This window comes from Thermobia domestica, chromosome 15 (genome assembly GCF_964235325.1).
Source record: "Thermobia domestica chromosome 15, izTheDome1.hap1.1, whole genome shotgun sequence".
Classification (NCBI taxonomy): domain Eukaryota; kingdom Metazoa; phylum Arthropoda; class Insecta; order Zygentoma; family Lepismatidae; genus Thermobia; species Thermobia domestica.
This window is the reverse complement of record NC_137468.1, coordinates 42384075-42399081: the sequence shown is the minus strand read 5'-3', so window position 1 is coordinate 42399081 and position 15007 is coordinate 42384075. Positions and strand designations below refer to the sequence as shown.

Sequence of the window (15007 nt, the reverse complement as noted above, 5' to 3'; positions counted from 1 at the left end):
ACGCTAGGGTGTCACGCTGGTCTCGTTTCTTTTCAGCTCCTTGCCATTTGAAAAAACTTCTTATTTTAGGCTTCACATATTTGACCCACCAATCATTTAGTGTCGGGTAGTAGTGACGTTGGCGGAGCCAGTACGTCCATTTAGCTCTAAACAAACATTTCGTGTCGGCGTCAGTAAGTAATTGAGTATTCAATTTCCAAGCTGTTTTTCCATAGGTTGTAGTAACACCTAGCGCAAATTTACATGTCCAGATTACTGCGGCATGATCACTGAACGGAACTAATTTCAAATGAATATCAGTGATGGAGGATACTAGATTAGTGGTTGCCAAAACGCGGTAAAACCGACTGCTCATAGTAGAATTTTTAAAAGTGAATTGGAGATCTCGCCGGTGGTGGACCCAGACGTCCTTGAAAGGTATTGATGAAACTAGCTGCTGTAGGGCAGGTGATGGAATAAACTTTCCCGTGGTATCAATTGCTCTAGAGACAGCATTAAAATCGCCTGCAAGTATTATGTTATTCGGAACATTCGGAAATAATGGTAAGATTTCAGTAGAGTAAAACTGTTCCCGTGCTATTCGATTATTAGTGCCAGAATACGAATAAATATTAATGATCGTAATATTGTCACAAGTAATGCTAATACCCCTGCCAGACGGCAAATGAATAACATTTGAGACCTCTATACCTCGTTTACATAATATAGCTGTACCCCGGTGCGCTGGTCCTATATTGACATATGCAATATATTGGGGTAAAAAGTCAAATTCTGTAAACGCCACTTCTTGTAATAAAATAAAATCAGTCGATGTTTGGTTGATAAAGCTTCGTAAAAGATTGCGATTAGCATCACTTTGAATTCCATTCAAATTTAAGGTAATATAGGATCGAACATTTGGCTTACGAACCTCTTGCATTGACCCGGATATAGAGCACAGGAACAGCAGAAACAAAAAGAAAGGAAATGACCTCTCTGGTACGTTTCTTAACAGACGGTACATTTGTAAACAACCTATATAACAGCATATAATAGAAGACAATGTAAATAAAGCTTTCGTATCGCAGGCACTATTACGTAAATCTTACTTTAGAGTCAAAATGACTATCAGACCGGGAAACTATCAACCTTGAAAAAAAAAAAGAAAAGAGAGAGAGAGAGAAGAGCTGTGCGGTGTGTTGTTGGTCTCGTGTCTGAAACGTGTAAGATCGCAGAACGATATAAACACTAGGAACATGGTTTGTTTACGAATTCACTGGCTAACATTGTTTTCACCATTTGCTGGAGTGAGGGAAGACACTGCACTAGAAGGCCACACGGATAAAGCACTTGTAACGTCATTCTGTTCATTATATACTTTTGTTTTCCTTTTCTTTGACACGTTTTCACTTTGCACTGGCTGTAACGGAGGCTCTAATACAACAGGGGGAGTCACATGTGCTTCTTGGTTAATAGACACTTCAGGCTGTTTACAGTCGGGCGAGAGGTCAGATGACAGGGTCGTTGCAGTAGTGGGAATCATCTTGGAGGTAGCATGAGGGGTACTGCCCTCTTTACTCTGCTTCTCGGATACAGCTGACTGAAGAGATTCACTTTTGAGGGGCAACTGGGGAAAATTCCTCTCATCCTGTAAATTAGGAACCGAAGGGGAGGGGGTGCTCTCTAGGACCATTGGTTGGGCAGTAGAAACCGTTGGCAACTGTAAATCGGGTGAAGAAGGGCAATAACTAGGAGTTGTCGGCATCTTACCACTGAAAAGTTCAGTCATCTTAAATGCAGGGGGGCTGAAGTAGATATCACCTGGGGTTTAACTTTCCGTGGACAGGCACTTGCGACGTGGTTCGGGGCCAGACAAATGAAGCAGGTAGGCGGTTGACCTTGATACATGACACTAGCACGACACCCACGAACCACAATTTTAGAGGGAATATGTTTCCCTAAAATCATTTGAACAAGTCTATTGCCATTATAAACTGGAAATGGTAACGTACTGGACTACAGTTCCTCCGTGACATGTATCACTTGTCCATAGGGGCGAAGCACTGCACTAAGTTCATCATTAGTGATTTCCATGGGGAGATCCAATATGCGTACACGGGTATATTGTATACTTGCACTGGACAACTGTACTTGACTTATTGTGCCATTTTCATGCTCAAAATTCATGGTTTCCGGGTGCTGACGAAGAAAGGTGTCCACGTGATCTTGACATTTAAACTTGATGTACAAACTATAATCCTCATTATGAAGTTGAATCGCTGCAATATCCTGAATATGTAATTGCAATTCGGTAGTTAACCAAGCCTGTATCCTGGCTACACTGGGCCTGATAGTACGCGTCATCTTGTCAAATGCAATTCGAACTGTATTTTTACGTAAAGCATTCATTGTAAGTGGTACAAAACTATCGTAGAGTGACACAACAACTAAGATTCACTAAACAAAACTAGTCAGAAATCCGGGTTAGGTACACTGACAGACACACTACTGAAATTGTATCAAACACAAAGGCCGTCAAGGCGAACGTATAACCTAGTTACAGCGGAGCTCACACACGAGGTGCACTACACCGCGTCTCACAACGAACTCGACCACTGAGCCACCGCGGCCCCCCACCGGGAATCGAACCCGGATCACCCATGCCAAAGGAGATTAAAAGGCGTTTCTTAAACAAACGTGTCATTTAGGGAGAGCAGGAGGATACAATTGCCCCTCTCAAGAGTTTGAGGAATACATATACTTTAATCGATTGTCTACTAATAAACTAGTACAAAGGTGAAAGTCTTATGTTCGTAGTGCTCTTGCCCCCCCCCCCAGCAAAGTCAGAAATTACCCCCCTTGTTCTTAAAGGAGTATGCGATTCAAAATTAATGAGATAAATAGAGTTTGAATATCTCAAGTTATGAAGATGAAATATGTATATAAACTCTTCATTACAGGTAAGTAGACACATGAACTGGCATTTCCAAAAGGACTAAAAGTAATTAAAAATGCTGCTGCAGCCTTTGAACATCATCTGAACAAAGTGTAAAAATGAAATCGTTGAGTTTTACGTCCCACGGTTATGCCGGCTAGGCTAAAGAAGACGGTGATTATGAGAAATGAATAAAATGGTGGAATGAAGAAAGTGGGAGGAAACTGGAGAACGCCGAGGAAACCCACGCACACGGTGTTTGTTCACCACTGACAAAGTGTATTTTCCTAATGTGAATCATAAATATAATGCAATGCATTCTTGTTACTTCTAGGGTCCCTACTTCAGTAAACGGCAAGAAGCGGGACCCCTACAAATAATAAAAACTTTTATTAAGGTTTTAAATTCTATGGGAGCACAATGTTTTAAGAGTGTGCCAAGCTTCACTTTTGTTTCTAAGAAACCCAAATACTAAATGCTGCAAGTTGTGTCACTGAATGAGAATTGTCGTGGAACAGACCGACAGATGAGCAGATGAACAGACACACAAATGTCAATCAAGTCGAATAGTATAGTTTCGCTAATGCTCACTTTCAACAAACTTAATTTTATTTATAAGCAAAGGGAAAGTCAACAACCGAAAATAAATATAATACGAGGGCACTCAAAAAATTCCCGGAATTTTGTTGCAGCCCTTCATTATCACAATATAAGTACATATTTACTTAATCGCCTTCAAAGTAGGTACCTTCGCCAGTTGCTTCGCCATTGCTGCGAACACCGACGAAAGTCCTCTTTTGGTATCTACCGAAGTTCAGCCGTCGCGGTCGCTTAGGTTTTGATGTTTTCTAGGGTTTCGAAACGGGTACCGGTACTGTTTTCGTAAACCGCTGTCACCGTAAGCTATTTTTAAGGCTATCGAAGTACATTTCCTCATTTTGCACGTGAATTTGATGTTTTTGCGCGTTGCTCAAACTGTCTCATGCTCTATTTGATCACCACACGCTCATCCGTTCAGCTATACGCTATTCATGTACTGCCTGCTATGACCTGTTCACACTTGTCAAATTCATAATTAGGTAAGCTAAGGAGTCTACAGTACTAGATTCAGTAAGATTGAATCAATAATTCCGAAACTGCAACATCACTCCGGGAACATTTTGACTGCTCATCGTATTCCACATGTTGCTTTAGTCGATTGTAACGTCTATCTCCATTCGACTTATTATATATCTAGGTATACAGTATGATATCTAGTAAATGATGTTAATATCTAATTATTAATGAATCTAGCTAAAACTGATATCGCTCTTCCCTTACTCCATTCTTCTGCTGTTTTTAGGTCCGTTTCCGGGATATTTTCATATCGTATGAAAACATTGCTTTCTATTTCTCTCATTTTAATTTTCTCTATGAATGCTTAGAAATTTTTATAATTTATTCTTTGCCCCACTGAACCAGTGTATATAATAAAAAGGAAATTTGTTGAGTAATATGTTGTGATGCAGAAATTTTTGCATAAAATAGGATAAACTTATAGTTTTCATCATTCATCATATATATAATACCTCTGGAACATTCTATATGTGATAATGCCTGTAGTTAATTTTTTCTTTAATATTAAATATTTTCAGTTTATGAAAAGCACAATGATTTATCCGTTGCTATTCATGACAATTTCATTTATATATTTGGTGTTACTTCAGAAAGACATCGAAATTATATCTGCGTTTATTTTGAAAGAGTGGGACATGATACGCACAGTAAAGGTAAGTAAAAAGAGTATATTTAACGAAATTGAAACACTTATAGAAATATCATATTAACATATTAATGAATGAGAAAGTGCATTTTATTTGTATCAAATATTATATATTCACACAAAATATAACCAAGGTCATTATTTTGAACCATTGAAAGTTCAGTGTTAACAATTAATATGTTAGTTATATTAATACTTCATAATGGTTGGTTAATAGTAAGAATAGATCTAATATATAAACAAGTGACTGTCGATTTACATTGCGAAACTGCAGTAGACTTCCAAATTGTACGAATTGGGTGTTGAAATCGGATCTAATAGGTCTACAATTTTCAGTTGTAATAGGGAGATAAGTCGGAGACGGAATTATTCTTCAAACACTGAAGCAATCTTAAAAGTCAGTTTATGTTATGTTACCGTTTTTGTGATATGAACATTAATATTGAAACCGTCTATTTTAATAGAGGGACTAAGGTGGAGATAAAATGTAATGTGTTCGTCGGGCAGACAAGCTCCCTCTGGCAGGATATTGGCTTATTTGCGTACATCATTAGCACGAATTGGTTTTATCTATGCCTTTATTTTGTGAATTGCAATCATCAGTGGCGTATTAACGATTTTGTTTCGGGGAGGGCTTTGCTAACTTTCGGGGGGATTTGCATGAAAATCTGAAAATTGTGCAAGATATTTCATATACTTTACTATAGTAAGTAAGATTTCGGGAGGGTTTAAACCCGGAACCCCCCGTAAATACGCCACTGGCAATCATATTTTGCGCGGAGTGGGACAGGATCCAAAGTTCGTGAGGCGTTCTATAAAAAAAAATACGCTATGCTTTCATGTTGTTTGCGTTTCTTTTCAGCATCTTGCCACTTGAGAAAACTTCATTATCTTAGGCTTAGCATAATTGAGCCGCAAGTGTCAGGTAGTAATGACGCTGACGGAGCCAGAACGTACATTTAAGAGCGAAAGAAGCATTTCGTAGCGGCGTCAATAAACAATTAATTATTCAGTTTCCAAACTGTTCTCCCATAGGTTATACAAATACCTAACGCAAATTTGCGTGCCTAAAAATTACTGCAGAATGGTCACTAAACGGGACTAATCTCAAATTAATATCAGTGATAGAGGATATTAAATTATGGGACGGAAAAACGGAGTTAACGGAGTTGAAGAGCCTCAATCTCTTTAATTTGTAACTTCAATTCCTTGGCTATTATTATATTTAAATTTCCTTGTTTTACGACTCAGAAAAGGCTACGACCGATAAGACGGACTTTGGAAGGGGAAAGTATGTGATTGAGATACAGGGTGGGCCATTTTAATTAATCCACGGAAATATCTGAAAAATGATAAAACATAGAAGAAATGTTTGAAGTACACGTTATATATTGCTAAGGGGGAAAACCATTTCCGCCAAAAGTACCCCTCCCCGCCCCCGGAAATGGGGGTAACGGGGGGTAACTTTGAAATGTCAAATGGGAACATGGGTCGAGTAATACCTCGTTCGAAAGGTCTTGGAAAACTAAGTAACGCTGTACCAAAATTTGTTTCATATGGAGCAGCAGTTTCAAAATGGCCGCCATGATATAGTTCGGAAACTCCAGTAGCCGTAGTATGAAAACCATGGGAGGTAAATGAATGGAACAAAATTGAAATACGTAAATATCATAGGGCATATCGAATGATGTGACCCCTGCGATCCCAGCGGCTTCCCTGAAGGAATCTTGTGAGCTAACTTCAAAATTTCAATGTCCGACCGGACAACGGTTCGGGCGTACGCTTGACCTACCCAATGCTGTTTGGAAGGAAGACTTCAGGGATAGAGAATTAGTGCACTCAGTTAATGCGGATGGCCACAGTCAAGGGCGCCCATAAGGGGGGCAAGGGGGGCTCTCGCCCTTCTAGAGGAAATTGTGCTTCGGAATATTGAAAACTCAATAGAATTTTTAGAATAGCTACAGCAAAATTTGAAACTATATTTGAAATGTTGTTTTTTCTTGCCTCCCTTGGAAACCACAACATGGGCACCCTTGGCCACAGTTACATTTTGATTAACTATTAGCACTCATGTCATATTGTGAGCTTGAGGGACGAAACAGTGTGTACGTATATCCCCGAAATGCTTTCCGAATAACCAGCACGCATTGCATAAAAGTTTCTGTGGCGACGGAGATTAGCGAATTCACACGTTTGTAAGTTCCAGCAACTTCATTATTCGACAAGTTCTTTCGTATAACGTTCCTTCTGTTTTCGCATCAAATCATACTTAGCCATACAGATATGCGTTACCATTCAAATAAAATTTCACCTTTTTTTAGTCACTACAGCGTCATCCTTACAAACAAATGTTTCAACCATACCATACCTATTTGTAAGGTAGCCTTAATTTGCGAATTAAAGTAGAGTTCTCATTTGAACTTTCACTGTTACTTTCCACCCCACTCACATACAGAGCACAGGAAAAGATTATTTTGCAGGACTTGGATATCTCTCTATACATTATGGCAATTTTACTATAACATTTTTATCTCTGTTGTATCATTCTCGAGCCTTGGAACGCCTCCGTGGTTTTCCTATTTAATTTTCGTTATTTTCATTTATCTCTACCCGTATTCATATTATGGGCACTAGACGTTTTCTTAGACACATTCACCATGTCTTGGCGATCATTTTGAAAACGGTGTCTCATGTCGAAAATATTCTTACAGAAGCTGTTTGATATTCATTTGTCTATGTAACATGATGTTACTCGCTTCAAGTTGCTATTTGAAATTTTCAAGTTGGCCCCGGATACCTTTCAGTGGAGTCACCCCGACAACACCTCTCGATGTGCCTTACGTCAGTAACCTACTCCAGTTTTTCTTCTGTTGATTTATCTCCAATCGCTTTCATACTACGGATACTAAACCTTTTCTCTGACACTGATACTAAGTTTCGGCGGCCTTTTGAGAACACTGCAATTTCACCTCGATCGTTTTCTCCTGCAAGATATTTGATTTTGCAAGATTTATCGAACGAGGTACCACTCGACTCATGTTACTATTTGAAATCTTGAAGTTAGCCCCCAAGACCCCTTCAGGGAGGCCATTGGGATCACAGGGACCACACCATTCGATATGCCGTATGATATTTACGTATTTCAATTTTGTTCCATTCATTTACCTCCCATGGTTTTCATACTACGGCTACTGGAGTTTCCGAACTATATCATGGCGGCCATTTTGAAACTGGTTCTCCATATGAAACAAATTTTGGTACAGCGTTACTTAGTTTTCCAAGACCTTTCGAACGAAGTATTACTCGACCCATGTTCCCATTTGACATTTCAAAGTTACCCCCGTTACCCCCATTTCCGGGGGCGGGGAGGGGTACTTTTGGCGGAAATGGTTTTCCCCCTTAGCAATATATAACTTGTACTTCAAACATTTCTTCTATGTTTTATCATTTTTCAGATATTTCCGTGGATTAATTAAAATGGCCCACCCTGTATAAGTCCTATTACTAACTTTCTAAACCGATGTTTGTAACTTTTCATTATGATGGAGTTTGGAATTTTAATATAGGGTGTTTCTGATAGAAATTTAGCAGTAAAGCAGAATTAATTTATTTTCTGTTTCTTTTTCATGTCTTTTCTTCCTTTCTTTCTTTTTGTTCAGTTCGCATTAGTAGTCTGAAATTGAAGGTATGACCTACGCTACCTATTGGGTTTATTAGAATGTATTTCGGATCAGTATGTCCAATGAACACTATTATTTTGTTCACCATTATTATTAATATTATTATTATTATTATTATTATTATTATTATTATTATTATTATTATTATTATTATTATTATTATTATTATTATTATTATCCACAAGATCGCTACGCCAGTGGAAGACAAATACTAAAAATTATATATCCCCGTCAAAAACTGAAACCAGGACCCAACACGATAATCTTTCGGATACATAGGAACACCTTAATATTACATTTTACTAATAATATGAATTTTCCCTCTTCCCTTCCTTCACTGGGTTCCCCCCTCAAAAAAATCCCTCAAAGATTAGGACATTATATGGACAGGTTAAAATTACAGTGGTATAAGTCATTTTTTCAACAAGAAAAAATTAGGAAGAAACCAGATCTAAATAAGTTAATCTATTAACAGAAAACGTAAGTCAGAAGTTCATTCAACTGCAACACGTAGCAGTAGAAATTCTAGTGATTAAGAAATCAACTGTATTGTTCCCGAATTTATTACAGTAGCTTTTTCCCGTTAATTTCTATAAAAAGAAAGAACGAAAAAGAAAATATACTTTACACCTGTAACTTTAATCCGTCAATATATCATACGAGTTTAATCGAACTCATCCGATCTTGCTCGATGTTAGGTTGGTGGAAAACCTTCATCTGATACACAACCTTCTGAAATGTGGTGAGCAAAGTTTTACGAAAAACAAAAATCAACTGAAGATAACATTTTTGGATTAATTTACTAGTATTTATACTTATTATTTGTACTTTGATAAAGAATTATTGATATGTTAAGAATAGTCATTTGAATGTATTTAGATCAAACATTAATTAATTTATATAAATTCTTTTTGTCTTTAGTTTTGGTCAATTGCAATGGGAGAAGTAATTTCAACAGTTCCAATAGGCACTGGAGTATTTTATACTTGTGCGTCATTGGCGAAACCTAAGACAGTCGTAGACAAGGATTCAGTTATTGTATTTGCTTTACGCCTACTGTCATACGTTTTGTCAACAGCCGTCACGCTGCTTGTATTCAGTCAGGTTGTTTTTTTCTTGCACGGCCCTATGAAGGATGATGTACTACCAGAAATAATCCTAAAAGGTAATTTTGCAATGTATTGTTATAAATGTGCTATTGATTGAATCATGAGAATGTAACATCCCTTTCCAGCAATGTATACACGACTCCAAAAGTGCATTAGCACCTGCAATTCTCCCTTTCCTATAATAGTAGGCAACGAATAAACATTGGTGTTGGGGTGGTTGAGAATTAGAAAGGCGTTGGACCAAACCTCAATTTTGTTACAAATGTAGCAGTGTGGCAAACTGCAAATAAGAGAATAACATATTTTTAAAAACTTACCATTTTTTTTTTTATCGTGAGGGCAATGGATGACATGAAGAGTTAACAAAATGATCTTGCTTAAGCACCTCAAACAAGAAGAATGGAAAGAAATAGATAACAAAGGGAAGCAGTTTCTCCTCATTTACCAAAAAAAAACCTAAAAAAAAGACAAAGTAAAGCCTTAATATAAATGCCTGACAGCACAAAAACAAACATCCACACGAAACGGAAAGAGAGACAAACACAAAATAAGGGACATCACTGGCGTAGCGATCTTGTGGATGATAATAATAATAATAATAATAATAATAATAATAATAATAATAATAATAATAATAATAATAATAATAATGGTGAACAAAATAATGGTGTTCATTGGACATACTGATCCGAAATACATTCTAATAAACCCAATAGGTAGCGTAGGTCATACCTTCGATTTCAGACTACTAATGCGAACTAAACAAAAAGAAAGAAAGGAAGAAAAGACATGAAAAAGAAAGAGAAAATGAATTAATTCTGCTTTACTGCTAAATTTCTATCAGAAACACCCTATATTAAAATTCCAAACTCCATCATAATGAAAAGTTACAAACGTTTAAAAGGAAAATTGGGTGTTCCTCATAGATGTAGCAGACCTTGCATGTTTCAAATTTCAAATGTGAATAAAACACATTGAATTATAGGATGGAAACAAATCTTGTTTTAAAATAACTAATAGAAATAAAATGTTGTTTTCAAATAACCAAAGAGGGGAGCCATTTTCTAGTCTTCTCCGAAGATTTATCTGTTCCGAACGATTTCATTTACTGCAGATATAACGTTGTAATTCGCACAGTTAGAACCATTATTTTATGCGAGAAAACTACATTACCTGGCGGGGAACCGAACCGAGATTTTCCTCGTGGAAGTATTGTACGATAACCACTACTCCAACGATTGTTCTGCCCAAACCTTACTTAATAAGTGGTGTGGTGTTTCTTTCTGAGAACGATAACACGAAAAGTGCTGCAGATTAATGAAGTGTTTCGAATGTCCTGGTAATTTCCTTGCCCTTTCCCAACCAAATTCGTAAATCGCCTCTATCATGATACAGGTGTTTGCTTCCACATTCTTGAGGATTGCTGGTCCAGTTTGAGAAGTCGATTCTTCACGATCACTTTATTATAAAAAACTTGGGAGTGAACGGGACTCGAACCTAGATTGGATACGTGTACTGTTGGTAAGTCCGCTACGTTACCTAACTGAACACCAAATATTACTAACTTCAGGTTTGGAACGAACGGCTTCTTCCTGTAAGGTTATTTACACCAAAATGCACAAGGAAGTTCATTTATTCGACGACCTAGAGACAAATTAGTGCCCACTAATGAGCGAAATAACATACAATCCAGGAAAAACTACAGAAATAATAACATATTATGCAGTAGTTTCGGCGTGCAAGTTCAAAAGTAGGCGAATAATAATAATAATAATAATAATAATAATAATAATAATAATAATAATAATAATAATAACAATAATAATATAACATTTATTCTTATTCTTATTCTTCTTATTATTATTACCCGCGTACTTTAGAACTTGCACGGCAAAATTACTGCATAATATGTTATTATTTCTGTAATTTTTCTTGGATTGTATGTTATTTCATTTATTAGTAGGTACTAATTTTTCTCCATTTCGTCGAATAAATGAATTTAGTTGTATCGTGCCGGACATGTCCTTGACCAGGTAATGAGGACAACTTATGAACCAAATGCAGAGTATAAGAATCTGTAGTCTGTAGAATCTGTCTTATCTGTAGTTTTGTGTAGAGAAGAAACTAAATTGTGAACGAAAGATTTAAGAACAACTCAAGTTATTAATATACACTATGTCAAAGATTATTGACTTATAGCATCATAAAAGAAATACGAAAGACGTTTTGAAACGAAGAAAAATAACATATAACTTGTGTTTCCAAAATACAATTTTCGGGTTTGGTAACACTCCACTCACCACTATTTTACGACCCTTGCCCTCCAAAAGAGGAGCATTACCCAAAATAATGTTCCAGACGACTATAGTAACATTGAGGATGAGTATTATTGTATTTTGTAGCAATAATGCTCAAGTGCCCCAAATTCGTTACCAATAATCATTGGGGAAGACTGACTTAAAAATTTAACATTAAATCTACCAAAGGAAAATGAACTTTTGTGCTTTCGCACCAAAAGAGGGACTAAAGAATGACTTTCTCTCATTTACTATTAAAATTTAAAACATTTAGACATTTTTCAATAAGAATGCCAAATTTCCCATTAATAGTGTGAAAACTTTGTTCTTCCAGTGCTGTAGAAAAGTATACGAATTATGGAACAGGCTATATATATATATATATATATATATATATATATATATATATATAAGAGAGAGAGAGAGAGAGAGAGAGAGACTAGATGGATAGGTAGATAGATATAACTCTCTTCAGAAATAAACCATACAAGGTGGACAAAAGCAAAGTTTTTACTGGATACCACAAGTGACAAGTAGAGACCCGCACAGCATCCTAATAGAAGAATGTGTAACGAAATTATGTACTACTGTGAATATCTTGGAAACAAATTGCATAAGAGAGATGGTTGTCAAAAAGTATTGGAAATTCCTTAATCCAGCAATAGATCGACATGTGTTGATATGTATGCGTTTCAACTCTTACCGCCACACTAGCGTGATCCCAGTTCTCATTCATAATATTTGAGCATTTGAGAATAAATAAACCACTTATAATTTGTTCAACGGAAACATGTGTTTAACCCTTTAGCTGTAAGAATAGTGTTGCCTGTCTCGTCTCGTGCAAAGCATGTCTCGTCTCGAAAAAGTGTGTTCGTCCCGTCTCGTCTCGAGAGGTTCTGTCCCGTCTCGTCTCGTCTCGCTTTGTCTCGTCTTGTCTTGTAAAAAATATAGCAGCATACAATTGGAACGAAAGTAAAATGTAGCAGGCTGCACCATGCTAATCCAGATACAACTAAGTTACAAGTATTACCCAGAACACACAAGACAAGAAATGTCACACCGTGAAGCCTTCACCTCTGCTGTATGTGGTAGTCGGTTCGATCTCGGTTAGTGCCATGTGAGCTTTGTGTTGGACAAAGATCGAATATGTGTGGGGATCGCGGTGGCTCAGTGGTAGAGCATTTACCTCTGGTGCTTGGGGTCTCGGGTTCGATCCCAGCCCCCACCAAGTGAACTTTGTGGTGGACAAATACCGTGTGCGTGGTTTTTCTCGGGCTTCTCCCGTTTCCTCCTACTTTCTTCATTCCACCATTTCATTCATTACACATCATCACTGTTTCCTTTAGCCTAACCGGCATAAGCGAGGGACGTAAAACTCAAAGATTTTATTTCATTTTTCGAATGTGTGTGTTTTCTCGAAGTTTTCTAGTATCCTACCACTTTCTTCATTCCACTAATTTTCCCATCATCATCCATTCGGCCAAAGTTGCCTAAAGGTCTTAAAAATAAATTCAAATAAGCTCACAAGGCAAGGACAAATAGTTTACAAGATAATATCTCTGCTGTTAGTTGTCTGAGGCTTCTCGACCCTGGCTTTTTTTTAACATTCTGAAACATTGAAATTTGTTTCACCAGTTTCAATACACGAATATACAGTAAATTGCTCATAGGTACGTCGAAGATGACACTAATGTCAAATAATGTTTACACGACAAGCAAAGTTCAATGTAAAGGTGTCACCATCCCCGACACTATCGTATACTATCAGCCCACTTGCTTTATAGTGTCTGTATATATATATCGAGGGAGAGAGAGAGAGAGAGAGATGGAAAGATATATAGATAAATAGAGATAGATATGTGTGTACACTTTGATTTCATATATTCCAGCATTTAGGTTTCACAGTGTTAACCCATACCAATCCAAAAACTACTTTTCATTTTAGCATGTTTAGATTTGTTCCAATTTCTTTTTTAAAAAAAAGCTCAGAACCACATAATTTTATTGAGTAATGGAAAGTATTTGATTGAAATTGTATATATTACTGCACAGTAAACTCTACTTGAAGTGCCATAGTAATGGGAGCTGAACGACACATCGCACGAAATAATGCTTGGGGCCAGTCTTCACCTCCATGGTTCAAATCTGTTCCCATAACCGCGGGGTGTGTGCTACTATGTGGTGGTTGCCCCGTTTGTGTAACAAACTCATGACAGTACACCCAGATTAGCTAGTGGTCTAAAAAAAAGTTGATTTTTGGGTGGCCATTTTGGATTAAAGTTTCTTATATTGTCGTGATCTATTCACAATCATACAACGTACATCTTCATACCAACCCGAGCGGTCTGTGGCTATAGACCATCGGCTTGAAGGCCCAGGGTTTAGTCCCGGAAGGGTCATATGTATGGATTTTAACAGCATTTGTTTTTTCGTATTGTGTCAGGGAGCGAAATCGTACGGGATAAAAGGATTTCAGTCTGAAAAAACTGGAGAGAATATCCTCCCCAGGATACTTTCATGGGAGTAAGGAATTAGTAAAAGTATAGGATACACATTTTATAGCAGGTTTAAAAATATGGTTTGTGTATCCTATTTCTTTTCTGTTAATTATGTTCTTCAATGTTCGAATTTTGATCATTCTCATGATATTTTCTGCTTTCAACGGAGTTCCATGAATATTATACCAAATGTTCTTTCCCTCTGTAAGAAACCATTTCTGAAGATAATTCAGGTCCTAATGAATATTATTCACTAGGAAAGGGAAGTATTCCCCTCCTCTCAACATGGAAACAGAGGGCAATTTCGCACTCTGGTCAGATCAAACATTTCCGCGTAACAAAACGAAGGCCCCCTGTAAAACCTCTTCACCTAAAGTGTTATTGTTAGTATCATAAATTTGCTGAAAGCAAACAATTTGAAGGGTTTGTCGATAATATCTTTGCTTTCTTTGTCCTTCGCCCGCCTTCCAAACGAAGAGGTGAATTTTACAACATGACTGCTGTATAATACGCGAGTGATTGGTAAAATGGTAAAAGTGTGTTTTTATGTGTATGTGTGCGTGTGTGTGTGTGTGTGTGAGAGAGAGAGAAGACGAAATTTTAGTTGCAAGATGACATACTTCAATTGCCGTTTTCGGCTCATATAGCAAAAAGAATACCGCCCCCAGAGAATAAAGACAAGTGTAGTCTGTTCTGTTCTCTTCCGCCATCTCAGCCAGAACTTTCAACTACAGCCTGTAATGAGTG

At 37.2% G+C, this 15007-nt stretch overlaps 1 protein-coding gene across 4 annotated transcripts in view; it reads left to right on the top strand.

Annotated features, from left to right (window-relative positions):
- The window catches only part of LOC145671847 (sodium-dependent nutrient amino acid transporter 1-like), a 179701-nt gene that overhangs the window by 119284 nt on the left and 45410 nt on the right, over nucleotides 1-15007 (top strand). For 3 of the 4 annotated variants that reach the window (XM_081741075.1, XM_081741073.1, XM_081741072.1), the window contains 2 exons: nucleotides 4549-4683; nucleotides 9278-9521. In XM_081741075.1, the coding sequence (XP_081597201.1) occupies nucleotides 4549-4683; nucleotides 9278-9521 (379 nt within the window). The remainder of the gene's footprint in view (nucleotides 1-4548; nucleotides 4684-9277; nucleotides 9522-15007) is intronic. The other variant, XM_081741074.1, reaches the window with a different exon arrangement.